Source organism: Bombus fervidus, chromosome 12 (assembly GCF_041682495.2).
Source record: "Bombus fervidus isolate BK054 chromosome 12, iyBomFerv1, whole genome shotgun sequence".
NCBI lineage: Eukaryota > Metazoa > Arthropoda > Insecta > Hymenoptera > Apidae > Bombus > Bombus fervidus.
The window spans coordinates 6872611-6900610 of NC_091528.1; the positions used below are offsets into that span (position 1 = coordinate 6872611).

The window sequence follows — 28000 nt, forward strand, 5'->3', positions numbered from 1 at the left end:
GGTGCAGTGCCGTGTGTTACTATAACGGAGCTATCCTCGCGGCGCGGTTCGATTCTTCTTGCGATCCCGCGATTCGACGCTCGCCCGTTTCTCGCGCTAATAACTATCACGTGAAATTCGACCAACTTTCATTAAAAGAAGAAGAAGAAGAGAATAAAGAAACAAAGAAGAAGAAAGATCCCACTATATTTTAGACGATTTCGTCATGTTACGAGAACCGCAGCGTTTATTCACCACGGTTCTGTAGCTGTTAAAATAAAGTTACATAAAACGAACAGTTTTTGTCTTACGTAAAGGTAGAACTTTGACTCGGACTCCTTTCAGATGTGCGAAGACGTGGGATGATACAGGAACGACGCAGGAAAACGAAGACATGGAGCTGACAGGAACGTAGTTAACATTTTATTTATATTTTACTTCTGTTTAACAAAGTTGCTTTGGCTCACTTCGACGAGTCATTATTTTTTAAAAGAAAAATATATATGTATATCATACATAACTGCCTTTCCCTTGGGAAAAATATTCTCTGCAGTCTCGCGAAGTATCTTCGATTTGTCACATTTGATCAGTCGATTGAACATCTTTAGGATTGGTAGTTAAGGGAAGTCTTCGGCTTCAGCTCGATGTAATAGGAATAATCGAGCTGCAAAATAACGTAACGATTATTTATAAAGGCTCTTTTAAAGGGGTAAGCGTTTCCTCGATATAGGATTGGACATAGGGGTTGTTTTCCAGCTGCCTTCGCGGTTCCATTGTCTACTAGATCCCACAGATCGATCATCTGACACTCTGCTTGCCTGAAACACAAAATTTTTATTTGTAACATTAAAAAAACATGATTATTAATTTCATCGAGTTTCAAAGTTATTTCATTACAGGTTTGCGAAACCAAAGCACAGCGATTCCTCCAACACGACGTATCCAACGTGAAGATTCCTCAGAGTGAAGTACACGGAAGCGACATCTTTTCTGCTGAAGATCTCGTAAACTTTCATCGTCCGATCTCTAGAACATAAAACCGGTGATAATAAATACCAAGGCAGATGTAACGATCCAGGGAATGGCAAGCTTATGCACCTCATCTCTTTGCTCTCGTAGTAAGGGTTATTGACTATAGGCCTTCCCGTCGAGAGCATTAAGTTTGCCATCAAAGACATCTTGCCGGCGAACACAGCGTGTTCAGGCGTGCTCTTCTTGATCCATTCGAACAGTTCCTCTTGCTCGATGTCGCTGTACTCACCTTATTACATATATCATATTTTTATACGATGAAAGATTAGGTAATAAACAGCTTGTTTATTAATCTTCGGAGGCTGGGCAAATTTTGACTCACGCGGATAATTCACATTATTTTTCATAAAAATTATACTTATATATCGTTATTATTTTGTCAAACTATATGAACGATTTTATTTGTTAAGAAAATATATTTATTACTAGATTACGGATTATTATGCATTTATATCTGTATTTCCTATATATTATTTTATACATGTTTTTTCTTGTCATAACTTTTAATAGGTAAAATAAATCTCTATATAAGTTCTATTTAATTGTGCTCATAAAAATATAAATTTGCATAAAAAAACTGCAGTCTAGTTTCCACGTGCAGGTAAGAAGCTTTTTTTAGTGGATATTTCGCTTTTTTTTTTCGTTAGGAAATAAAATACATATTTAAGTAGTGAAATAGTCTGTAAAAGTTGCAAAGGTCAACATTAACAATCACTGTTTAGCTGTAATTTCTTTCTAACCAGTTTACGCTATTAAATTTTATTGAGTTCACGTTGTAATTATGAAAACGAATTTCAAAAAATCCTCTTTTATCTAGATCTTACAATGTTATTCAATTTGAAGGAATTCAGGCATCATAGATAACCATGTTCTTTTCAATTAAAGGAATATTGTCCGTACCTAACGAGTTTCTACGATATATTTGTTATATCAATATATTTTTTGTAATTTGAAAAAATAGTCTTGTTTTATTTATATTTTTTAATAATGTTCTTATACATTTTTACACACTATTTCATTACTTGATCGTTAATTGTCCCATAGAGCCTGATAATTACCTATGATACTTCGTTCTTCCTGTAGTCTCTCTAAACCATGATAAGACATCGCGGATATCAATAAAAGAGTAAGAGCAGTCTTAGTCATCTCGTTCTTCAAACCAAGCTTTTCCAAGTATCTACTCGCGCAAACAGTGCCGGCTATTATACAGAGATGGGGGTTCATGAACAGCTTGAGTCTCATGATGAAAACTGCCATGATGATGAAAGCTCCGGCCTGCAGGCCGTTGTAAGCCATATCCGCCTCTATGCATTTAGGGTATCCTTTGATTTTGTAATTTCTGTACCAGAAATAGACCGCCAGCATTCCAGCCAATATAGCAGACGGCAGAAGCAACGTTTTTGTGATCGCTTCGAAGCTTCTGTATTGGAGGAAATCGAATTCGGGAGAGCACGTGTACAGCATCGTGTGGAAGTCTTTGTAACTGGTCAGTTTCGCTTTGAGTAGGTCGAACACATGCGCGTTATCCTCGGATAACGAGGCGGAAAACGATTCTAAGTACAGCGTGCATATAATTGTGAGAACGATCTCAAGAATAGTTTGGAGCTTTGTGCCCATGAAACGAGTCAGACTCTCCGTTAAGCTTACAATGTTACTGACGAGTAAAAGATTGAAGTACAGAGAATATAGCAAGGGGAAACCATCTGTGATTCCCGTTGCTAATAAAATTGACCAAACATGAACTTTAAAAATACATCTGTAAAGGTCGTTTGGGATTATTTTCATCCATTTTAATATCAATAGAGCAACGACTTGCGTAGTGAGTACAAAATGTGAAAATTGCCAGCAACATAAGCTAATTACCGTCGCTATACCCATTTTCTGAAAGAAATAAATTGTTTGTTACTTCATACAGAATATTTCAGTCCTGCGAGTGTTTGATTAATATTTCTCAACACACCTGAAGTAAATCTTTGGGCACTTTCTGAGAATCTTGCAAAGTGCCCTCTCTAATAATCAGAGTCAACCTATACATTTGAGAGAGTAATACAGGGTATGCGAAACTTTCTCTCAGTGGTGGAGTCCATTGGACACGAGTACATTCGTTATGATTATAAAAGAATAGAAGCACTGCTATGATTCCACTACTCAAACTATTACCAAGGAAGGCAGCATAGTAGAACAGTACAGCTGCCGTAAATATAGTAAAAATCCAAACGATTTGTAAGTAAAAATAAACTGGAACACCAAGACCCTCGCAACTAGTCACTGGTGGCAAACCTTCTCCTCTTTCTATCTGAAAGTGATTCTTTTCTAGTTCTTCCGTAGGAAACGACACTCACATTGAATTTCTCAATGCATACAGAGTCTGTGTACCAAATATTCTCTATGTATTATTATAGTATTTGACTCTGTATACAGTTCTAACAAACATGAATCTCACTTGCCAACACTGCTCTATGGATATAATCCCCAGATTCTTGGCACAATGATAAAGATATCCAGCTACCAGCTGTAAATTATCAATTCTGTTTTATACAAGTCGATTTTCTTAACCCTGCTACGACCTTAAAATTTTTATTTTCCTATTTCGCTTATATTTCAATAAGCAACAAGATTTCTAATGTTTTGAAATGAACTTTAACATAAACATGACATAAGACATTTTATATTTTTTAACCATAGAAAGACACGATTATGGCCCTCTTGCGCAATTAAACTAATATTATACGATTATAAAAATATGTTAGATTAAAATAGGGATTAATTAAACCAAGACTAGATAGCCAATTATATATTGGTACAATAAAATGATTCAAGAATTATTGTACAAGAGAGTCTAGATAAGAAAATAACTGGAAGGACGCAGCAAAGTTAACCTAACCAAAACAATAGATTCATCGTCGAATACCGAATAGAGAATAATACCTCTGGCAGCAAGCTATACTTTCTAGCTGCATTAACGATGTTTCCATATTCCGAGATATTATCATGGCTGATTTTTCTAAATCCATCCATGAACGTTTTCGATTCCGCGATAGTCTTGTAATACGAGTAATACATCCCCTGAACAGAAACAAAAACAAAACATACCTGTTATCTTCGTGAATAATTTGTCAGTTTCTCGAAATCGTTCGAATCTCGTACCATTTCCGTGCGGAAGGACATTTCTCTCTCGATTTCGGACAGATGCGAGAAATGCCGGTCATTTTCGAACAGCGTCGACACATGCCACCAATGGAAAAAGCCAAATGCCAAACCTGTCACGGCACACGATATGATTTTATGATAACGCTGACCAGGAAACCACACCAATTAGTCTTTTTCCTTCGCAAGGAGGCCTGTACCTATCAAATCCACCGCTAACTCGTACAAATTCACTGGTTTTCGACGAAATTTTTCGCCGCTTTTACGCTTCCTGTCACTTTCCGTCGCCATCTTTAAGATCCGACTAAATTCAGTCACGTGACTGCATGGAACTATCAGCGCGCCATCGATCGGAAATTTCAAAATGCCTGTCGATCGGTCAAAAATTAGTTTGACTTTAATCGATTTTCTAATAAAGAAGGTTACAAGGAGAATGTCAACTTTAATTTCAATCTCTTAATAAAGTTATAAGATGATTATGGTAGGTGTTTATATACGCGTGTTAATATATATTAAATGTAGAATATTTCAATAATAGTGGTAGAAATTTATGCGTAACTAGCTGCGGTTTGTTATTAAGGAAATTAATTTACTATATATTTATATTGTTAAATTAGTGTTGCATGGTGAGATATTGAGGATTTTGAAGGTTATTTAATTTTCTAAAACGAAAATGAATTTCCCTTGTGCGAGGCAGTTTCTACGGCCCTGGATGCGCGCGTACAGCCAAGCGTGCATTGGCACTCCCGTTATCGATCAGTCGCGTGTTAGTCCACCGTGACATGGAGGATCTTCTGCTGCAGATCGTCCGAGAATCAAGCAATGCAAAATTACAAAATTTGCGGAAGTCTGCGCAAGAAGCGTATGGTGAGTCGACTTAAAAGATTCATTTTATATATTTCTTATGATTAGATGGTCTTACTTGCTCCATAAATTTAAAGCTGATCGATACTTGTAATAATTATACTCGCCCTACAGTACCTTATCCACCACTGACTTGTCAATTATAATTCTCATATTGGTAAAAAGCTCTTTTTTATCAATTTATGATAAGTAAGATTCTAAAACAAACGATATATTTTACTTTATATGTTTAATTAATTTAACACGTTTGTGTAGACTTTCTGGACAAACAGCAGGGATTACTACGCGATCCACCCCACGAATTACGAGCAAAATGTCTACATACCTTTCAGCTAGCACTAGAAACGAAGAGGAGCAAATTCGTTGCATTTGGTCTGTCGGGATTACATGTAAGTATTTCATTGAATCCCTCTTTCTTCTTTTTGTCCGTATTGTGCCAGTTTAGTATCGTATGCATGTAAATGACGCATTCACCCGCGGGAAGGAACTCTGCGATAAAGGGTACGATATCAGTGACCAGCTGTAACATGATATTTCTTTACTGTTCTTCGTTTTAATCCGAGACACATAGTTCACAGTGCTGTTTTTCAATAGACGATGGGTATAAGTCTAATGTCAATTAGAATATTTTATTCAAATTTCGTCATAATTGCACTGCGGGTTTTTATGCATTTATACGAAATTTAGATTGAAATAAAATATGCAAAAATATATAAAACACTCCAAATATATTACTCGTAATATTTAGCGAGTGAAATAAATCTCCAGTTAGATGTCTTCCTTTCATTCATAAAAATACACATTTGCATAAATATCCGCAATCTACTCAAAGTAAAAAATCTGTAATTAATATAAACGTTTTGAATTCAGAAAATGTTAAGGGACGATAGATTCCAGTCACCGTACGAGCCAGAGGATGATTCTCTTTGGCTACCCGCGCAAATGTTGCACGCAATGAGTTCCATGTTATCCCAATCTGACGACACGCAGACGGACATGCTAAAAGTGAGCCTAAATTTAACCCTTTTTTAACCCTGCTGCGTTCTTTGCGTTATTTTTGACGCATTTTTCTATCGGTAATAAATTTCTTAAATCCGAGGAAAAAAATAAGATAATCCTATTGATCCAATCTTTTACAATCTTTTAATCAAAGATTTTGTTGAAACATTAAATGTATCGTTGTTTATTAAAACGGGAGCGTAGCATTCAGACACAAAAATTCGAGGACTGCAGCAGGTCTAACACTCAACTGGTATCGTTACTGAATTTTAAGACATCTAATTTTAGTTTTTATTTTACACTCTACGTGATAATGGCAATCAACGATCTTTGTCGACTAAAGTGCAAAATAGAAATTAAAATTAAGTAAGTTGCGATGGTCAGCCACGATTCTGGTCGAGGATTAAAATTCATCGAAACTAATTAAGAAATATTCCACGACATATTAATCTGTATAGGTTCTGTTACAAGTTGCCTGTTCCTCTTACTGGACGATGAACGGTCGTTTAATAATCGCCATTCTCACTACTTGCTGCGAGGCTTTCGAAAATGGTAATCAAGCGGTGAGGACCGCGGCTCAAGCTGCAACCAGTCAAACGTTACGGTCTTTTTGCCTATTCCTAGGTAATTTCATTCAATGCTATTATCCGTAGTACGTTCTAGAATTTCGTGATTGTCCTTGTGATTATTTCTGGGATTTATCAGATACTCCATCGTGAAGTTCAGCGAAAGTTTGATCAATAAATCTCTGCTCGCGTGACTAGTGAAACGTTCTTTGCGAATTCCGTGATTGATAAACTGTTTGCTTTGAAACACTTTCGAGGATTTTTTCTTGAACGTTAGTAGAACTCATTAATAGGATGTTTGCTTATGTGAATTTGTATTTTTACGGATGTCGCTAAACAATAAATCAAACTTGAGCAAAGCATTTGAATATTTTCGATATTTAGATATTTTAAACACTTTGAATATTTGTATATCTTATACTTGGATATTACTACACTGTATCTATACATACTTTGGATATTTGTTTGTATTTATGTTTATATTGAATATTCTATATATTGTATATCATTTTTTATACTTATGATTTGAAATTTTTCAATTTAAATGTTTAAAGATCTACTCAGTATGTTATTAATCTTCGCTACTAATTAGTAAAAATATCTTACTTTTCACAGACGAGGAATGTCAAGAAATGGACGAGAATGCAAAGAAGAATAAGAATTTATGGGAAAGAGGTGTCTCCTGTTTCAACGAAGCTTTGCCAATTCTTCAATACATCTGCAGCAAACTGGACGAAGCTCAAAAGTAAGGGAAAAAAATATTAATTTTATTTGAATACACATCAATTTTAGGAAACCTTATTACAGTAATGGAAGAAATGGAAACACCGTGGTATTTCTGTTGGAATGTCTGCATACCTTGATATCCTCCTTGCCGCAGAAAATTCATACGAACGCACATTTTACCACCTTCCTCTGGCAGAAATTCTGTCCTGCACTGATAGCTTTCCTAGGTACACCGAGGGTCGACAAGACGTTCACGTCTAGGGAAGGAAAAGAGAACGAAATTGGAAGAGGATCTGGGTACTTGGCCACTTCTTTGAGCTTCGATAGTCACCAGGCTAAAACTGTTTATAGGTACATAATTTTAGATACAATAGTTATAAAATTTAATATTATTATTAGACGGATATTTATACAATATAATTTATACAATGTTACACTTCTATTACAATGTTAGAATATTTACTGCGTCATTAATATTGGAATACATTAGTTGTTTCATACATTAAATAATTTAAAGAATGTAAAAACACACATATATATATATTACATTAAAGATTTTTGACAAAAGAACAAAAACTTTAAAATAATAAGATAAGTAAATTATTTAATTCATTTGCAAAGAAAAGTAGAATAACAATGTACTCACTTTATATTTACATCTTTAAACTTCCTATAAATGTATAAATATTCTCAGTCTAATTATGATTCATAAAAAATTTGATGTTTAAAGTAACTTGGAAGTGAAATTTGACAATTTTTATACTTATAATAGCATAGGAACAGAATTAGTTCGATTAGTGGGCTGCGTGGGACCCCTTCGTCCAGTTTTAGAATCAGTATTTCACAGAATGTTACTGTATCCTCCACCTCAGCAACGCTTAGAATCTTTGAAGGCTTTGAAAGAGCTTTTACGAAGCCCTAGTCGAATCGTTGACTTTGCCGGTCCGTTATTGGTGGAAGAAGATAAATCTAGTCATATTCAGAGCGACATGGCCTTGATGAGATTGTGAGTCACTATACACTAAAGTCCTTCGTCTAAAATAACAGGAGTTTATTAATTTGATAATAATTAAAAATATAGAGCAATGGATTCCATCGAGGAATCAACAACTGGTGGTTTAAGTACATTGCACGCTAGTGTGTCGTGCGTGGTTGCAATGCTCTCCGCTCTTCAGGAATTATGCGAGGGGAAGGCTATTAATCACACCTACACGTGCACGATCAATAGCTTGTACGAAGACTTGGAATCCTGTGACTACAAAGGACCTTTGACTTATCAGTGCATGGCACGGTTGCCGAAAACATACAGGTGAATTTTAATACTGTAAAATATTGTAAGAAACACTGTGCCATTTAAAGGATCACTATCTTTTTCGTAAATTCTCTGCCGAATAATCACTCTGTGAAACCTTATAAAGTACAAATATTACCTAATGTAAGTAATGTAAGTAATACATAATGTTCTTCAATGATAACCAACAAGTAATCATAATTTTTCCCTCATAAATTGCAATTACGCGATTAATTTCACAATTTTACATTTCTTCATAGAATTACTAGACAGACAGATGTTACTACGTTTCGTAAATGCAGAGGACTAAATTAACATTGAATAGGTTGACGAAGTGCTTCGTAGATGCATTGTTAAAAAATGTAATTAGAAAAGCCCATAAAAAGCTCTTTGATTTGCTTTCAGAGAGCAATTGGAGCTCATGAAGAAGGGAATAGGCTCCGATTCTGACTCCTCGGGGCACGGTCCATCGGAAGATGGTGATTCCACGGACACAGAAGGTCCTCAGAACGAATCTGACGAGGTTCAAGAAGAAAATAGCTTGGAGGACAACGACTACGCGATAGAGAACGAAAGGGAGAGATTGAGATTAGAAAAATTACCAAAGTGTCTTCACGTGGGTCGTCAGGTGGCTGATGAATGCAACGTGGATATGGAAAGACATAATGCTAGAAAGTTCGTCAGGACATTGAAAAGTGATTTGATTCCTATGGTTTTGAGTCTCAGAAGCAATATAGAAGTCGACGAAGCTCTGCAGAATTTTGCTTCGGAATATTGTCAAGGTACGATAATAGTATACACGAGAAATTGATTCTTGCCCAGAATAATGTTGATTTTATCGTGTTTACTGACGGATAATGTATTGTCTGTTGCTTCCCGAGACCATGTCCCAACTTTTTGGTAATTCTTGAATTCTGAATTGTGCTTTCTTAGAAGAGTATTAAGATTTTGATGCGAAATATTTGGTTACTGCTTTGAGAGTTTTCATTAGGCTAAATTTTCTATTTTTTATAGAATTTTGTAGCGACTGTGATAAATGAAAATTTGTCCGTGTTAAGTCTAGAAAATAGAGTGGATGTCGCAATAATTTTTTATATTCCTTTATTTTATCTAACGTTGTTTTTTCAATATTCCTTTTCGTCTTTAGTAAATTGTGGACGTTTACGCATTTATGAGAAATTTCAAGATATAAAGACGCACAAAATGCATCAATGTATTAAAATATACGAAATATTCAAAGTACAATATATAATATTAATGAATATATAATATTATCTTATAATATTTAATGAAGAATGAAAGAAATTTCCGCTTGAAGATTCTATTCCCTTAATTCTAATAATTCTATTCGTAAAAATATAAATTTGCATGAACATCCGCAATCTTATTATTATATGTGCTATTTATAATTCTTCTAATTGCTATTTATAAGCTTCGTCAATTATTATTTAATTCTCCTTTATAAATTCCAAAACCAAAAGATGAGACTACATTGCGTTTACAGGAGTTTTCACAGCACAACAAAAGATGCAGGAACAGACGGACACCAGTACAGATTCATGTGCCTTGATTACGATCATGAACGCCGATGGAATTTACTTGGCCACCTATGCGGCATTATTGTTGAACTTGAAGTTGATTAGGATTAATTACTATCACGAGGATAATCGTCAGGTCCCCATCAGTGAGGTATCAATGACGTCTAGCACATAGTTTAAATGTTTTTTCTGCAAGTGTGATAATTTCTCAAAAGCTCCTGTCGCATTCTCTAGGAGCAATTTGTGGAAGAAGTACACGGATCTGGAGTTCTAGTCTATCTTTCGGCAACCTGGTTGTCTGAACTTTACCAACAAGTTCTGGCGTGTAATTTACTCGAGAAATGTGGCTATAATCCGCACTACACGGATAACAGTGCTCTGATAAACGTATTAACTGGTATAAATCAATTTTCTATAATCTGAAACGAGATTGTCTGGCCATTGAATTAGAACCATTAAAAATTTCTAACAGAACGAATAAGAATCTCATAATGATAATTTAAGGATTTTCTAAATAACAATTTCTCGGCTTTTTCCACGAATTCTTACATATATGGAACAATGCTTTGTACCAAGTATCGTTTCGGTAAGTATCAAACTTATTTCCAACCTAGGACAATTTACTCTTTGCGATATAATACTAAAGTTTGGAGAAGAGAAATAAAATTTTGGTACGTGTCCTTGATTCGATGGCCGAAGATTGTAAATCCTGAAAACTAATAGATACATTTACTTTCGTCAGATGTTGATGGGATTCCTGGAAGCCAGAGAGGCGGACAGCTTTTGTCTGACTACATACGATTGGAAAAAGCTCAGCTATCTCGAAGCGAACCAACACCGGAAGCAGAAGCAGGAGCGAAACTTTCGAGAAGAGTATTGACGTGTTGTTGGGGAAGCATGATGACTGTGTTGACGACAGGATTGAATCCTCCTAAGGAACAAAATAACAAGGGAATACTGAGCAGAGACGGTGGTAGACGAGGTATCAGGGATACTGTGATCTTGTCGTTGGAAGGTCTTCATAAAGCTGCAATTTTGAGTAATGTACTTGGTCAGTATTATTTCATAATAAACTGTTTAATAAATTACTCTAAATATCTGAGGATGTACATACAAAGGTTCCCAATACACATAGCGATTCCAGCTTTTATTTCTTCTGACTTTCATTTCCAGTTATTCTTATTCAAATTTATTTTCTCGTTAATTAGGTCTGCAGAATCGTTGTGGTTCTATCTTCGCTCTGCTGGTGAAAGCAGCCTGTACAGAGCAGTCTATTTCGAAAATCACGAGGACGAAGGATGTTCTACGCCTGAAATTACAAAACAGAGCAACTAATATTCACACATCGCACGCGTTGAGTATGGACGTACTTCTGGGCAAGGGTTTAGAACTTGGAAGTCATGGCAGCGATTGCTGGCCTCATGTTTTCACGTAAGACATCGCTAACAATTGAAATATTTTCCGATTTCTATCCAACCTGTCGAATTTATAAAGTACTGGTTGATTTTAATTTATTAAATATTGACGGCAACTGATTAAGTAGCTTTATACTTTAAAAAGGTGTTGTTTGTACGTGAGCAAATTGGAACATGATTTCTTCGGAAAAAATCAGAATCCATCGCTGCCTAAGACTCAGCAGAAGAAAGACAAGAAAGATAGTTCGAATGGAGATCTAAAGGGAAGCCAAGATAGGCTAAAACTTAATTTCAACATCACCGAGGAAGAAGAAACTTGGTAAAGCGTATAGAAGATTTTGATTCTCGATGAATCGACTAAACTCTTTGTTACTAAAAGACAGTTTATTATTTTAGTGTCGATGTCTATAGTTTTCTATCCAGTCCATACACACAAAACTCCAGTACAGACACAATCCCAGAAATAATCCAAGAATCGAACGCGGACAGTCAATTTAATGGAATACTTCCTGCCGACTATGCCGCAAAAATTATCTGCGTTTTATCCCAACAAGTCGACAGGCTATTTGAAAATGCTGCGCTAAAGTTGAACCTTAAAGCGTTATGTCTATTCTTGTCTGCTCTTTGCAGAGCTAGCAAAGCTCAGTTATTCAAAACCACGGATGGTCTCAAAGACAATAAGAGGTTCTGGTGGAGAAGAAGCAAACCCAGAGAAAACGAAATGAATGTGCTGCTCTTGGCTCGATTAGGAGAAGTTATGTTGAAGTGCGTGAAGAGTGGAAGGCCTCTGATTCATATAATGAGGGTGAGAGAATCTTCGTCCATCCTTTAAGAGCTGTATTTTTGTGTCGTTCTTGACAGAATCGTATTTTCCTATTTGCTAGAAAATCTCTTCAACTTTTAGTTTCGTGATTGTAGAAATCCTGCTTAAGAGGTGGTTAATAATTTGAGATATCCAAAGTTAAGTCTTTATAGGTTGAAACTAAAGCGAGATTGAAATAGTAAGAAATAAAATATTCAGGAATCGCAGCAGATTCAAGATTTTACAAACGAGATGCGTTTCAAAGTTTCTAAATTGGATATGCGTATTTCAGGTTTGGAGTATCCTAGGGCCACACTTTATGGAGGCAGCTTGTCACAAGGACCGTGGCATTTCAAAAAAAGCAGTACAATGCATTCACGACTCGATGGCAGCTTTGCTGAACGAGCAAGTGGAATTGCCCCATTTCCATTTTAACGAGGCTCTTTTCAAACCTTTCGAGAACCTATTGTGCCTAGAACTATGCGACAGTGACGTTCAGGATCAAGTGAGTCATTGTTTATCTTTAACCTTATTATAGTGTAGCTCGAGAGAAATCTCAATATAGAGCAACAAAGTATTATTATATACATTCAAGTACTTTGCTATAAATTTCAAATCTTAAATGTCATCATTAGACTGCAAATATTCATGCAAATTAATATTTCTATAAACATCATTAAAGAAATGGAACCTAAGCAGGAATTTGTTTTACTTATTAAGTATTATAATGACTATACTGTTTTACATATTTCATATATTTTTGCTATTCTATGTTCATTTTGTGCATTTTAGTATCTTTAAATTCCTCACAAATGTATAAAAATCCACATCTGATCATCGTACCTAATATTAATATACATCTTCTATAAAAAATGGGAAAATTAGATATTTTTTGTATTTGATACCAGAAATGCAAAGGGTGGGTCCTTGACAATAAAGAAATAATTATTTTCTAAATATTCTGAATTCTCCGTTATTTTATATTATTACAGAATCAAAACGAAAGTGTTATAGATATAAAAAAATCGGCGAAAGCAATTTATTAGAAAATAATTATTTCTTAGATATTTCATTTTCAATACTTGGTTACTTTAATGTATTACCAAAGCGTTAAGTCGATCCAAAAGCAATATAAATTCCAAAAGCTCTTCGTCATAAAGAAGCGTAACTGTTTTCTAAATTCTTCGCACTGAATTGCCCCTCATTTTATTAAATCAACGAAGGCTTAAATCGACGCAAAAGAATTATAAATTCCTTCCAGATCGTCAGTTGCATCTGTGAGTTCGTCGAGACCAACAGAACCGAGATTCGATCGGGCTGGCGACCTCTATTCGGAGCGCTACGTGTAGCTTCAGTTGGTAATTCAGATTCTGTCGAATCTGCGCCACTCCTGGAGGTCTTCAGGGTCTTCCTATCCACGGACAACACGCTTGTATTCGCCAATGCGGCGCTAGATTGCATTCTATGTCTCTTGAAGCACGTCCGTGGAATCGGTGACACGGAGGGTCACCAGGATGATCAGGATCAGATCGACGTTGCAGAATCCAGAAGAATGAGACTCTGTGTCGAAAGTTTGAAATATCTTCTCAGCTGTTCTGATATTCTTGCATCGATGTATGGCATGCCAGCTTGTCCGATTTTCCATTCAGCTCAAAGAATCCAAGTTTCAACCATTCCTCAATACGTCGATCCTACGATACCCAATTCCGAGCTGATCAGATTCGATAAACACGCTGAATCGATGCAGGAGACCATACCTGAAAGACCACACGACGTATTAATGGATAACGTTCATACAATTACAACTCTGCAAAGTATGGACAAGCCAAGTGGCATTCTGAGAGTCTGGTACATTTTGATCGAAGGCCTAGCAAGCGCTACAATGATTTGCCCTAAACGTTATCAACCTCACGCGTTGGAAACCTTGTTCCATTTACTGAGAGACACGTTGAATGTTCCTGGGCCAACGTTTGGTTTATACTGTGTCAATCACCTGCTTCTGCCTATGGTACAGAACTGGTTGAGGAGGACGTCGAAGATCTTCAGAGGATGGGACAATTTTGCGCCTAATTTTAAACAATGCTGTGGACTGACTACGGATTTGGTTGTTGATTACTTAACTCATTTACAAGGTAATTAACATATCATCTACCTTGTTACGTTCTCTCGGTCATTTTCTAGCCGATCTTATTTCGCTCTGATCAAAAAGTATCTCGAGTCATCTGGAAGTGTCTTAAAGAATAAAAAAGCTGTCGTTGATATGCAGATTTGTAGATTTCTCGTTTCAATTTCACGTTAAATTTTTGTCTTCCTTATTGAAATAAAAGCAAGATTGAAATAGAAAAATTCGAAGATTGCAGCAGGGTTAATAACACGTGATGCTTAAGGCAGAGAGAAGAGACAATTTCGACGAGATAAATTTATAATTTGCGTTTGCAAATGGATTCTAGGACCCGAGGTACTTAGAAACAACGCCTATTTATCAGCTACGACGTTGATGTTGAAGCAATTGTTGCTAGTAATGGCGGAATGCGTGGTCCAACCCACGGAGAGTATAGCTCGTCTAGGTTGCGCCTGTATTAGGTAAGTATCTTTTGATCGAAACCTAGGCCTGTAAGAATTATTTAGAAGTTTGAAACCTCTGCGAGCTGGGACATATGTACGCACAATATATTAACACGGATCGAGATCAAAGTCCTCTATTCGTTCCAACGCTTGATGACTCACTATCGAATTAAGATCACCGAGTCGCAAAGAAGGCGCTCCATTCTTCTCACCGTTGAAAACCTAATCTAACTCGAAGAATCGACCTGTTTCGTTAAATCAGAAAATCTATCAAACGTTCATCCATTTCGAGGATCCATTTCCCATCACCCGTTACTGATACACTGATGCTCGTACACTAATTAGGAAGATCGAACGAAAACCGAACGAGACTCCAAAAAGATGGATCAGAACTCAAAGATCAAAGATTCAAGACTTAACTCATTTTAATCGTCATCGCGAACTAATCTGTTTTACCAAGTTAAAAAACGAAAAAGAAAAAAAAAAAAAAGAAAACGATTAAATGTACGCATTGCTACCAAACTTACACCCATGTTAATTGTAAGAGTCTCCAGTGGAAGGTGGAAGAGCTTGGAGAAGTACGAAGATCGATTGAAATCTCCTATGATGATTGAAAGAATCGAAGGAAAAGAGAGAAGGTTCGAAGAGGACGAGGATCGATGAGAAGAGAAAAAGGGTGAATCATAACGCGGAGGTTCGTTGGAATGTCCATCGACGGAGGTTAGATATATCGTCGTTACGGGCGTAGCGTGCGTGTAAGATGATAACGAAGCTTGACAGGCTGTCCGGTGGGATAAGGTAGCCACCGACACTCGACACCCCCGGAGCGTCGTGTCAGCGACTCACACAAATCCGACAAGAGGACGTATACAAGCGACAGCCCCCGTCTCTTCCGTCTATCTTGCTCTAACTATGGGCCGGATGGATCCGTTTGTCGTTCGTTTTCTCCATATTAATGCACGGCACACATCGACACGCGTGTAATTCAATCTTAGCCGGGGTCGATCGCGAAGTATCGATGTACAGGCGTGCGCCGAGTTTAAAAACGGGACAGGTTCGCGGGCAGATAGCTAGCCTGGCACTGAATGACGAACGGGATCCTGATCTGAAATCTTAGAGTCACCCACTCTTGGCAGCAACCTATATCTAGTGTTTGCGAGCGGAGAAATTAACCCTTTCGCGAGTTAGCCATTCGCGTACGATCTTTTTTCCCGTTTCGTACAAGTCTTACAAACTTGTCGAGTTAAACAAAATTGTTAGGCACGATCTTCGTAGTCAAAGATATTCTCGTTTTTCTCAAAGTGATCTTCAGTGATCAATTCGTGTAATTATAGACATAAGAATTAGAAAAAAGATAAAGCAGGAAATATGAAAATGATACGACGATAAGGATTCGGACATCGCAGTGGCCGTGTTGATTTTTTAATAAGGAATTTAATAAAGAATATTTCATCCCAGAAGAAAATTTATCAATTTTTTAATTGGAGTTTGTAGCGTGATTTGAGGTGAATGAATTTCTTTTTTGCTATCTTTCGAGTAATTATTCGAGCGATTGTTTCAGAAGATATCGCGCTTTGAACTATATATATATATAACAAACAAACTGTTATATAAATATATGCATAACAAATCGAAACAAAGTAATTGTAGATTTTTTCTCACGAATTCCAATGACTGATTTTAACCGTTATTTTAATTATCAAATAATTAATCAGCCAGGGTAAGACTTTCGAGGGTTCCTGTGCGAAATATTTTACGTGTTAAAAATTATACTAAGTTTCTGAATACTTGGAAGGTTTAAGTTTTAGGATTTTTCTATGATTCAATACGATGATGTCTGCAATGTCTGCGCAGGCACGTTCTAGTGAGCAGCGGGCCGCTACTCACCCCAGAACAATGGGAAGTTTGCGGCGTCGCCTGTTACCGCGCTTGTTCAAATTCCCTGCAAGAGTTGCACCAGCTGACCATGGCTTTCTCGCCGAGATCCGAGTCCTTTTACGGTGACGTTGCACAGGTCAAGGTTGCAGCGCGACGAGATGCGACCATCGAAGAATCAGAAAGGCTGCGACAGCTCGCTGCTCAGGTAAGTTGATTCGTTACGCTCTTCTATTTAAATATTCTTCAATATGGAAGAAGATATTACCACTTTTCTGGCTGTTTGACGTTCGTTGTGCTTCTCTGTGTCCTCACAATCGCCACCAAGAGTTGTCAACTGAACGTGTTCGTTCGATAATCGCCAAAGCGGCGATCGATGATGGGTAGATAGAGAACCTTTATGACTCGATGTGTTTCCTTCTTTTCTCGTGAATCGAAGGATTTTCAGCGGTACGGAGGCAACTCCTATATATAAAATGTATCTGTTGAAAGAGAAAGAAAGATTTCATATCGAAGAGTACAAGATCACAAAAGTTACGTAGTAGTCTAGTTTGAAAAACTATTAGATCGGCCAATAAGTTTGTGTCACGATTCGCTTTTACTCTTTATGAGATATTTTCATCCTTTGAAGGATGAAGACCGATAAGATTAGAAGACAAAGCTATAAGATTAAGTCCATTCTAGAAGAGATACTTGAGTGATAAATCAATGAATATACTATGAGTTTCATTAGGAAAATATAATAACAATTGCTATATACAGTATTTGTTCTCTTTACACTGTAGATATTTTATCATTACAGAAGGATTTAAGAAGTTTCCAAAAAAGTTTCAATCTTAAAGATTCAGTCTTAAATAAACAAGAACAAAATTTGTGATCCGTTAAACGAAATGGAAAATTGATCGATGCAACAGGTGTCTAAAATCTTGAATATTCCACGATCCATCGATACAATATCCATCGATATTTAAGAAAAACTAGGAATGGAACCGATGCTGAAAGCATCTAAACAATACAGAAATGAAATACGCAAACTTGTTGGGCGATCTGAGTGCTTGATTTTTAGTTGGTTTTCGTTAGTTTGCTCAAATTATTGGAGAGTGGAGGTGTCTCCTTATTGCAGTTACCCTTCGATTGGCTGTTTCTTTTTGTCAACATGTAGATGGTTATTCGTGATTTACTTATTCGGTGAATGAGTGAGAGAGTGTTTCTGTGTAACGTAGAAGTTAAAAACGCGTATGTCGAGAAAAAAAAGATTGCCTGCGAGAGAATGTCACACGTGGTGCCCTCCTGACCTGACTTGCTCCCAGGTGAGCCAGCTGCGCGAGGTATTGTCTGCGATCAAGAGACAGAATGCGGCGTCACTGCCGACGACACCTTTCCAGGATTCGATGACCATTGAGACGACACTGATCGACCAGCACACTACCTCCTACTCCGTTGGTTGTAGGCAGCACACGACACCCCTCGATTACACTAACACTACGTCGAACACGGGTCCCCATTGGCTTTAGCCGCCCACGGTAACTCACGTCATGGATTTTAAGAAAAAAAGAAATCAATGAGAAAATATTTAAAAATTAAAGGAAAAAAGAAAAAAAAAAAGAAAGAAACGATAGGAAAGAGCAAACAGACAAACGAATGTAATCGCATCGATTCTTCTTCTGTCGACCGATGAAACGACGAGAAACAATATTTTAGAGAGTTTTCGATTCGCGACGATTACGATTCATCGCGGTTTTGACCGAGACGAGAAATATACTCGTGACGCGTGGTCGTCGTCGACAGGCCTGCTTTCGAGAGCCACGTTTTTCGCGACTCGAGATTCACTGCAACCGCAGCTTTTCTGCCTTATCTAGTTCCTTACGAGAAACTTTTTCTCCTCAAGCGACATTGTGATCGTAAATCTCGTGTACGATTTTGTTTTAGAGCACACCGAGTTTGTGATCTATTTCTTTTTTCTTTTTTTTTTTTTTTTTTTATAACGTATGATAGTTTTCGTCGAGTAAGATCCAAAGATACTAAGTTTCCAGACGCAGAGAAGGCCATCTTAGTGGCTCATTCTACTTGAAAAATCTATGATATGTTGTAAAAGAAAAAAAAAAGTCAGAAATTCAGTGTGCTTTAAGACGAGGTTCAGCCTAAATGTTTATTCTAGACACAGATTTTTCTATTTTTTTGCATCGACGTGCCTCGTAAATCGTGCGCTTTGCGTGTATTTATGCTGTCATCTGAATGGCTGATGGCAATACGGTGGCGTAGAATTAATAACCATACGAAACCGTTGCTTAAACGGTTCTTTTAAAATAAATGAACGAGAAGATGTCTTTTAAACTGTTTTTATCCGAATTCTATGCCATTGTGCAATGCAATTAGATGTTTGTTAAAAAATGCCAAACTAGACAGAGAGAGAGAAAGAGAGAGAGAGAAAATAATGAGAAAAAGATCTTTGTACTTGAGACTGCGTATTGTCGATACGTTCGTGGTTTTAATGTATTTTTGTACCGCTCGAATGTGTTCGATGCAGAATGTGTCAAATACAGATATGCTTTTATCATTCGCTCTGATGCGTTCTTGTATTGCACCCTTATTCCTTCATCGGCCTGCGCGATGAAAATCGTATGGGAAAACAGAGAAAAGGATGGGAAAGAATCGAAGTAAGCCTGTCGACGTTGATACGACGCGATTGGTCATCAATCATCTCGTTTAGACGTTTGCACTCGCTGGTAGAAGGCACAGGTCAGGCTGCAGAACCTCTTCGACGAGGTCCTTTTCATTACAATCATTCGATCACCACGGTTCCTGAAAAATTTGCCGAATATTTTTATTTAAATAGATTTTTCATCGGGAAGATCTTATATTAGATTTAATACAGATGTATTAAGTTCCTACTTGCACTTACAAACGTATCAATTGCAGATACAGAAGATATAAATAATTAGTAGAATAAAGGACCCCGTCGTTGGCCGAGATATCATTTAAATTTAACTTGGCACGGTCTTGCGTATCACCATTAAAATCCATGGCTTGAGTCCATGGCTAGAATTTCACTGTCACATAATATGTACGTGATGAGATATACGACACCTATTCTAGAAGCTGCAGCTTTCGTAGAATGCACACATGTTTACTGACCGACTGAATTAATCGAATCACGTTAGGTTCGAATTAGAGCCCGCCGTATCTCGATGATCTTTCGATTATTCACGAAAATACGGTGAACATCGCGTCACGATGAACATGAACGTCATCTTTAGTCACAAAATCACGACCATCATCTGCAACTGTTTTTCAGACATCACGCACGATTGCTTTTGTAGCTTCTCGAATCGAATACGCATAAGAAAAACGAGAGAAAAGGAAAATTAATTAAGACAAGATCGAGAGATAAAAGTTAAATTAAACGTACGAAGAAATAAATTTGCGTTTGGCAAAAGACGAAAACTCGTGTCGAGGATCTACGAAGAATCGTGCGATAAAAATTCAATCCTGTTAGGTAGGCATATTGAAGAAAGATCTTGTGCCTTCAGGTGTTCCTCCTGGAGGAACAACGCACCGAAGATACTTCGAGAAGATCTGACGACAGATCCTACGTTTTCCTTCTGTATCCACCCTCGGTGGCTTCCACACTCAATCCCGACCTTTATATCGTTAGAGTTCAGCTCAGAGCCTTGATTGTTGGCCTCTTGGTCCATCAGATGCTTCTTCATTGCATCGCCATTATTCTTTTGCAAGGTCCTGACTCGTCTTTCCCTAGGTATGTATTTTTCAAATAAATAACAACGAATCTTTTTAATCAATCTTCTTAACACGTTCGCTATCGCAGAGAAAGATTATAGATTTACATATTAAATTTCACGATAGCTATTCAAAATGTACGGCAAGGAAATTAAGGCAAAGATAGAAATTTGAAGAATATCTATTTTCAAATATCATAGCATTATCATTATACGAATAGTAATTTATTTTTTAAATTAAACTTATTATTAATTTAGAAAAGAACATTTCTTTAAAAAAAATAGGTATCAATAAATGTTATGTGGTAATAATTATCATTAAATTGGCACATTAAATAATTTGAAATATAAACGATTATCCGTACAGCGTATATCGTTACAAGTTCCGATAATCAATGTTTTATCGTTATTAATATACTTCTGTTACGAACAATAACATTCTGAGATTTCTTTTACAGCTTAGAATTGAATTCAAATTAACTTTAAATTTAATTTTAAAAAGCGAACGTGTTGAACACAGTTAAGACACAGTTACAAAATTCACTTCGATTCCAGTTTGTCTAACGTCATACCACAGTCAGCAGCATCGACATCGACAAAAACAGTGATACCAGGTTTCCTGTCTTGTCTAACCAATCACCACATAGACATTTTTCTCTCAGCTTTGGATCTATCTTACGCAACCGCTTTAAAATTTGACTGTCGTCCTGGATTAAAATTCTTGGTCCAAAAGGTGGCTAATCTGCCTCAACCAGCGAATCTCTATCGTCAAGCTGGAGTGGCTTGGACAATCAAGATCGTCACTCTATTCGAGCTCTGTTTACACAAAATCGAAGACACGCAAGCTAGCCTAGAAACCGTGAAAATGATCCTCGCTTCGAACTCAGGCGACAGAGAACCTCTCAAAGAACCGAGTCTTCGAAAACTCTCGAAATATCTGAAACAATTACGGACTACATTCGAAGAACTTTGCGAAAGTTACGTGGAAGTGGTTTTGGACGAAGATGGAAGACACACGAGAGTAGATAGCTTTTCTGAAAGGAAGATATTTTTGCTGATAGCTCAACCGGACGATTTTCCAGAGATCACAGGAAAAGAACCGATCAGTGACAGAGTTCTGGCTACTCCAGCTCCCATCGAATTGCCCGAAGGTCCAGACGATATAGAAGATGGGGAAGATCAAATGGATCAAGAATATCAAGAAGATCAGGAGGATATCGAGAACTATAATCCAAATTTGGACGACGAAAGTGGATTGGAGGAGCTTGGTCCAGAGTGTGAAGACGATCCGAGACCTTTTAGGCTGTCCGACCTAGCGGTGGAGTATTCTACTGATTCTGGTCCCCAGTCTGAACCGGAAACCGATGACTCTAGACCAGTCTCTAGATTAGGATCGGTCACAGAGAAGGCTGTGTACCCTGATAGATCCGGCGGTACTTCCAGCGAAGGATACATAGATGGAAAATACAATTCTACTACACCAGCACCTTCACGATTCATTAATACCAGAGATAATTTGTATTACAAGTTTAATTCTTTAAGAAGAACCGAGTCTGTCGACTCTTTTGGGACTTCTGTGTTGGAAATCAAATCCACGAACACTGGCTTGACGTACGACGAAGCTGATTTGTTCAGGAAATCAAAGTTGGAGAGAAGAAGGAGCGATGCTTGTTTGCTGACTCGGAAAAGTTCCTTGAGATTCATCGAGCCAGTTGAAACCGACGACTCTGAGAAATTCGTGAGGTTCAATCCCAGGAATACTCGATGTAGATCGGTGATGGAACTGAGAAAAACAGCTGGGTCCACGGTGTCTGAATCGTCGAACGATCTTGAGATGTCTCCGCGTGTTTCCTCGAAAATTGGAGAAAAGGAAGATGATGATTTACCTAAAATTTTTGATAATATAGATGAGTTGCTCCGTGATTACGAGAGAAGCAAACGAGGCTTTAGAACTAATCCGTTTTTAAGAAAGGATGGCGGTGATTCTAACGCGGAGACTGAAGAGATAGCAAGTCAGGAATCTGCGTTTCATAAGAAGAGTAATGTATGCAAGGATAGCGAAGCTCACAGGAATGCTTGGGCAGAGATGCTGAGCACAGTTTTGGATTGGACTCTGGCTTTATCTGTAAGTTGTAAACGCTTTTTTCAACTTTTTCGAATTTTTATAAACGAGGATTTCAAGTGAGATTCGTGAACAACGCTTATGTATTTGTGAAATATTTCAAGATACAAACACGCATTGAAAATATATAAAAAATATATGTACATATTTATATAAAATTTAATAAGGTATATATAAAATATCTAGGACAGTTCCATTCAATGAAACATGAATATTTAACGATAGAAATGTGTCTTTATGTAAAATCGTCATTTCATAATTGAGAACGAAAAATTTCAAATAATAAACGAAATAAACGTTAAAAAAATATAAAGTAATATTTTTAATCTTTATTTTACTTAAAAGTCGCGAGTGCTAGAATAATTTATTTTAATTTTTAAGATTAGTTTCTTATATAAAAATACTTCCATATAAAATGAAGGAAACATTCTGTATATAAAATGTCCAAAGCATAGTTACGACAACACCTGCGACAATATTTAACAGCTAAACAAATCTCTACCTGGATTTCACTTTTTAATTATATTCGTAGAAATATGAATTTGCATAGGTATGCACAGTCTACCGATGAGGCTAGCTTCAGTGCTGCTGAAATATCAGAATACATTTTCCATATTGATTTCCGCGTATTTTCCACGACTCACGCCCGGAAGCCTCGATTATAAAAATTCTGCGATATCACAAAGGCCTGAAATCCCTGATTTTAAACTTGTTGTTATTCGAATCAACGCCTTATCTTATCCAAAGCGTGATGTTAAAAATATTTTTCACAGGATGATCAACTGATTCCGCTGCTTCCTGTTTTCGTCAGCGGTGTAAGAGTGTTGACACGGTACGCGGTCGACCAGGTTCTCAAGCAACGACTGTCCACGCTTTTTCATCGAATCGCGGTGTTATACGGGTTGACGAGCAATTAGGAACAGCTTCAATACATCTGGGAACAGATGTATTTTCATAATTCATTCTGAAGTTCTTTGGTGCTAATCGAAGACACTGAATGTTAATCGAGTGTCTGCATGAAATTTGAGCGTTGAAAAGATGTTTGAAACTGTTTCTCAGCGTTTACAAAGAATCTATGACTGTTTGAAGAACGTAACTGGTTTCAGTCAATACATTCTCAATAAGTATTAAATCTTCCACTTTACGACGAAGAAGAACGTTAATAGACTGATGACCAGAGTCAATCTACGAGTTTAAGACGACAGATTGTTGTATTTCAGGATGTTTTTCAAGAGGAGCAACCGGCGAACGATTTTAACTCTATTTTAAGAAGCTGTATTTTCCACATTCATCCTCTCGCTGAAGTTTTAAGGACCATTTCGCATGTCACGATCATTAATCGACTTCGAGAAAGAGATCGGAAATTTGACGAGGGAGTAAGGTATAAAGATACTTTCTTCATCCATAATTTTCATCAAGAAGGGAAAAAGAGATAACAAGGATTCCACGATTCTCGCGAAGATCAAGGATCACTTCGTTACGCGAGTAACGAAGTCGCAAGTTTTCAGCTTCACGAAAAATTGAACTAACTTTGAGTAATATAAATAGGAGCATTGCGTCCATAATTCTCTTAAAAAAAGAAAGAGATAGGAAAGATTGCACGATTACCAAGAAGATCAACGACGATTTTCTTACTTGGAGAAAAATACCAATTCTCAGTTTCACAAGGAAGAATGATTTTTAATTCGTACAGCAGAATCAGTTACATCGTGCATATATAAACGATAATATAAACGATGAACGATATTGCAAAAGGAAGAAATACGAGAAAGAGATTCCATGTCAAGGGATCATCATGTACGTCATCTCCTTGCAAAGTTCCACGATAAAGAAGATAAAAGATCGTTTCGTTACTTCGCAAACGAATATAAATTCTCAACTTCACGAAGAACTGAACGATTTCCAGTTCGAACAGTATAATCAGAAACATCATATACGTAAGAAAACAACGTAACTTCGATTCATTTTTCAAAGGAAAGAAACGATGTCCCCTTTTCATCGTGGAAGCCTCGCCTATCTCTAGTTTACCGCTGAGACGCGTCGACACGGAGAGACAAGGATTTTATTTACGATCCACTCTGCACGCACATCTTCTCGATTCTCATTTTATGCTCTTTGCGCTTAACTGTAGTTTGCGGTCCAGTCGCAGAGTCGGATGTACCGGGATTTTACATCCATCGGTCGAACACACGCGTCGCGACCAGTTCGATACATTTCGTTAGCTGCCACGGAGTTTACCTACGAATTTTTCGACATTTTTAACAAAATTCTGCGATTTTTCTTTCTTTTTTTTAACGAGAAACCAACGATTTCTAACGAAATTCTATCATTTTTCCAGCTTCTATTTTTCTTCCTTTTTAAAGAGAAACTAGCTATTTTTAAAAGAATTATAGGATTTCTTTTCTTTTTTTTTTTTTCACGGAAAAGGAGGAAATTCGTAAAAAATCTCAGAGTGATTCTTCTGCCTCAATATATCTAAAAATAAATCTAGAACTTCCAAGAACAAGGAAGTGCATTACATGTTTCTTTCTAGATTTACTTTTTGAAATATTTCTCACTCAACTATATTCCATTTTTTTCTGATTCATCCATGAATTGGATACATCAGAGAGTTACTGTTACTAGTATAAAAGACGAGAGCGTAATTAGCGAGTTAAGAGTTAAAGATCGACGTTGATTTTGGAAGTTAGAAACAGATTGCCTAGGATAGAAATATTATTTTTCGTGTGAACAAAATGACGAAAGAGGTTCAGATTGATAGAAAGCTTTCTGATTTTGCCAAAGAGTTCTTGAATGCATCGTAATTGAAAACAATCGTAGCGAAATGAGACGAAAAATAAGAAGAAAAAGAAAATGAAAATGACGTTATATTTTCCTGTAAATAGTAAGTCTTGCTGCTAGTTCATGGCGACACGATTAAACCAGACGGGCTAGATATTTTTATTGTTAATTTTTACCGTTACGATATTTAGCCGACGACTAGTAAATGATTTTTAGTTTCGTTTGTCGCTTCGATATATATTATACATATATTTTGTATATCGTTTGTATGTTAAAAACGAGAAGAGAAGAATTGACGATTGTTGTATAAATCGATCCATCGCCCCCTCGAATTTTCTAATTCTGTCCTCAAATAATTCCATCGGTGTTGTAAGTATTGTTGAGCGTCAGATCCTTTAAATGATGAAAAAAAAAAAAAAAAAATAAGAATGTGGAGGGGTTACTTATTGATAATAAAACGTGCCTACGTAGAACCCTGTCTTCTTTTGTTTTTTCTTCTTTAAAAAAACAACACACACGAAAAAGAGATAAACGAAATTTACTCAAAGCCGAATAATTTTCTCCGTGCGAGAAAAAGAACGAAATGCGGACAGTATTGACACATATAGTATTTTTAATCGAGATCAGCGTAACCTGAGCACGATAGACAAGTAAGAGATGTATGAGCGTGAAACGTTCGATTATTTCAAGTTAATAAAATTGTACTACCGAATCTATCGTTCGAAATGAGGGCAACTGATTGCAGAACGTTACTTATAGAAGATAAAACGAAACGAAACTGCATCCAGTTTTCCTCGAGTTAAAAAACTTTTTTCCCTGTCCTGCACGAACTAGCACATTAAATGATTATATTAACTTCTAACTAAAATTTTGAAGAACTTTTTGTATAAATGTTCAAGAACTTTGCTCAAAGAACTCTTATACAAATTTTGGAAAATTTCTCTAGGAACTTCCATAAAAACTTTAATAAAAACCTTCCCAGAAACTCGTAATTTCCATCCAGTTCCAAAACTTGTGTCGACCAAGTTAATAGATGAAAGAACAGTCATACGATTACCTTCCCTTCGAAGCTGGATGTACTTCGAGAAGTATCAAAGGTGTCGACGATTTCCTGCGAGACGAAGTGCATTTTAGTTCGTTTTAACGGGCTTAGGAAAGGGCGGGAGAGTCTTGTCTGCGGTCAAGTCATCCTCGTAAAGAGGGAAGCTTATGAGCGACGGTCGCCTCGGCTTATTCCATGCTTTTATTCCTGTCCCATTCGGCGAGGTAGTAAACATCAGCGAAGAGGAAGCGGGAAAGCGTGCAACCTCCGAAGAAGATGACGAACGCAGAGGAACGCCACGTTTCTTTGGTGAAAGTTCACGCATAGATTCTGTTCCTCCAACGACTACGCCTTCCATGATTATTCTGTGTCGTGGAATTTTTCAATTCTTTTTATTTAGAATTTTGTATTATGCAATGGCTACAAATAATATTTGCACACCTCCCTCTTTTTCAATGAAACATATTCTATTAGGTTCTACTATATCATATTCATAGCACGTGTTAAATTTTTGTAGTCGTACGAAAGTACCACGAATGTATTTGGACCTAATTAATTAGTATGTAAATGCAATAACAGACACAACGGTATGCGAATGCTTTTTGTAGTCACTCTATATCTTGTTCCTTGAAACGAAGGAAACATTATCTTTAATAACTTACCTGCTGTAGTCCTCGAATTTTTATTTACGAATCTCATTCTTGCTTTAGAAAAAGTACTTTCAATATTTTAACAAAATTTTTATAAAAATCATCCGAACATTTTTTGTCAAAAGCTAGAAAATGCAACAAAAGTAAGAAAACATAATTGCGTCAAATGTAATTCAAAGAATACAATAGAATTAATTGTGAGGCGATCGTCCGAGCTTGTAAAATGTTGGGATAATTATTTATGTGGAAATGCAAATACGAAATAGAAAACAATAGAGCGAACAAAGGAAATGTTGGAAAACTCAATCGAAAGAGGAAAATGGATCTGAATTCCTTCGAATCTGGTCATTATCCACTGATTGCAATCAGGAAAACATCCTATTTGTTCTCTACGCGTAGCTTGGCAGCAGAATCGTTGGATAATCCATTAATTCTTCATTCAGGCAGCAATTTCGCTTGGAACTCGACGCTTAAGTAACTTTCTAATCCTTCCAATTATTGCACAATACGACTCCGTTTTAGAATTTCTAAAAACTTGCATTATCGATTCGAAACTCGACTTTTTACCACAATCATCCACTCGATTCGTTGAAATTAATTTTAAAGAAATCTTATCGCTAAATCTTAATTTTCATCTTACACGAGGAAGATATACAATTCAACTCAAGGAACATTCAAAGCCGAAATATTCTGTTTTACTTCGTAGAAAATCGTACAAACGAGGAATAACGTTTTTTAGTCGGCTCGTAAAACCGATGGAAAAAAGAGTGGAAAACAGGGTGGGCTGGAAATAAAGGGAGAGAGGATGGAACAGTGACGTAGACCGCAACTATCCATTCGTTCGTCATTTCCAGTATGCTTTAAATATT

General features: G+C 36.8%; 2 protein-coding genes and 1 long non-coding RNA gene across 5 annotated transcripts; 2 read left to right on the plus strand and 1 right to left on the minus strand.

Annotated features, from left to right (window-relative positions):
• The first annotated feature begins 115 nt into the window (after window positions 1–115).
• Window positions 116–1303, plus strand: LOC139993251 (uncharacterized). The gene is made up of 2 exons (XR_011801342.1): window positions 116–243; window positions 325–1303. It is a non-coding gene; the product is annotated as an uncharacterized lncRNA (long non-coding RNA).
• Window positions 381–4515, minus strand: LOC139993219 (C-mannosyltransferase dpy-19). The gene is made up of 9 exons (XM_072014732.1): window positions 4359–4515; window positions 4159–4271; window positions 3940–4077; window positions 3455–3523; window positions 2972–3307; window positions 2070–2892; window positions 1078–1240; window positions 877–1005; window positions 381–797 (listed from the first exon to the last, which is right to left on the minus strand). Exons 1-9 carry the CDS (start codon window positions 4447–4449, stop codon window positions 584–586), a joined length of 2076 nt encoding a protein of 691 aa, XP_071870833.1. The 5' UTR covers window positions 4450–4515; the 3' UTR covers window positions 381–583.
• A 261-nt stretch (window positions 4516–4776) lies between these two features.
• On the plus strand, window positions 4777–26156 carry LOC139993212 (brefeldin A-inhibited guanine nucleotide-exchange protein 3). Of its 3 annotated transcripts, none has more exons than XM_072014719.1 (22): window positions 4777–5025; window positions 5278–5411; window positions 5893–6027; window positions 6480–6645; window positions 7203–7332; window positions 7380–7664; window positions 8086–8319; window positions 8395–8622; window positions 9010–9386; window positions 10121–10293; window positions 10377–10539; window positions 10885–11193; window positions 11351–11573; window positions 11703–11876; window positions 11954–12362; window positions 12652–12864; window positions 13621–14491; window positions 14810–14942; window positions 16779–17007; window positions 20330–20556; window positions 21092–22661; window positions 23432–26156. In XM_072014719.1, exons 1-22 carry the CDS (start codon window positions 4941–4943, stop codon window positions 23573–23575), a joined length of 6612 nt encoding a protein of 2203 aa, XP_071870820.1. In that variant the 5' UTR covers window positions 4777–4940; the 3' UTR covers window positions 23576–26156. The 3 variants fall into 3 exon arrangements, with proteins under 3 accessions (XP_071870820.1, XP_071870819.1, XP_071870821.1); XM_072014718.1 differs by having other exon boundaries at window positions 4778–5025; window positions 10109–10293; XM_072014720.1 differs by having other exon boundaries at window positions 4778–5025; window positions 7395–7664; window positions 10109–10293.
• The last annotated feature ends 1844 nt before the right edge of the window (window positions 26157–28000 follow it).

Coding starts and splice junctions, on each gene's coding strand:
- LOC139993212 (XM_072014718.1), top strand. CDS start 4,941: ATGGAGGATCTTCTGCTGCAGATCGTCCGAGAATCAAGCAATGCAAAA. Junction 10,294..10,376: donor GTCAGGTCCCCATCAGTGAG/GTATCAATGACG, acceptor CGCATTCTCTAG/GAGCAATTTGTGGAAGAAGT. Junction 12,865..13,620: donor ACAGTGACGTTCAGGATCAA/GTGAGTCATTGT, acceptor AATTCCTTCCAG/ATCGTCAGTTGCATCTGTGA.
- LOC139993219 (XM_072014732.1), bottom strand. CDS start 4,449: ATGGCGACGGAAAGTGACAGGAAGCGTAAAAGCGGCGAAAAATTTCGT. Junction 4,078..4,158: donor TGTCCTTCCGCACGGAAATG/GTACGAGATTCG, acceptor GTTTCTGTTCAG/GGGATGTATTACTCGTATTA. Junction 798..876: donor TGCTTTGGTTTCGCAAACCT/GTAATGAAATAA, acceptor TTTGTGTTTCAG/GCAAGCAGAGTGTCAGATGA.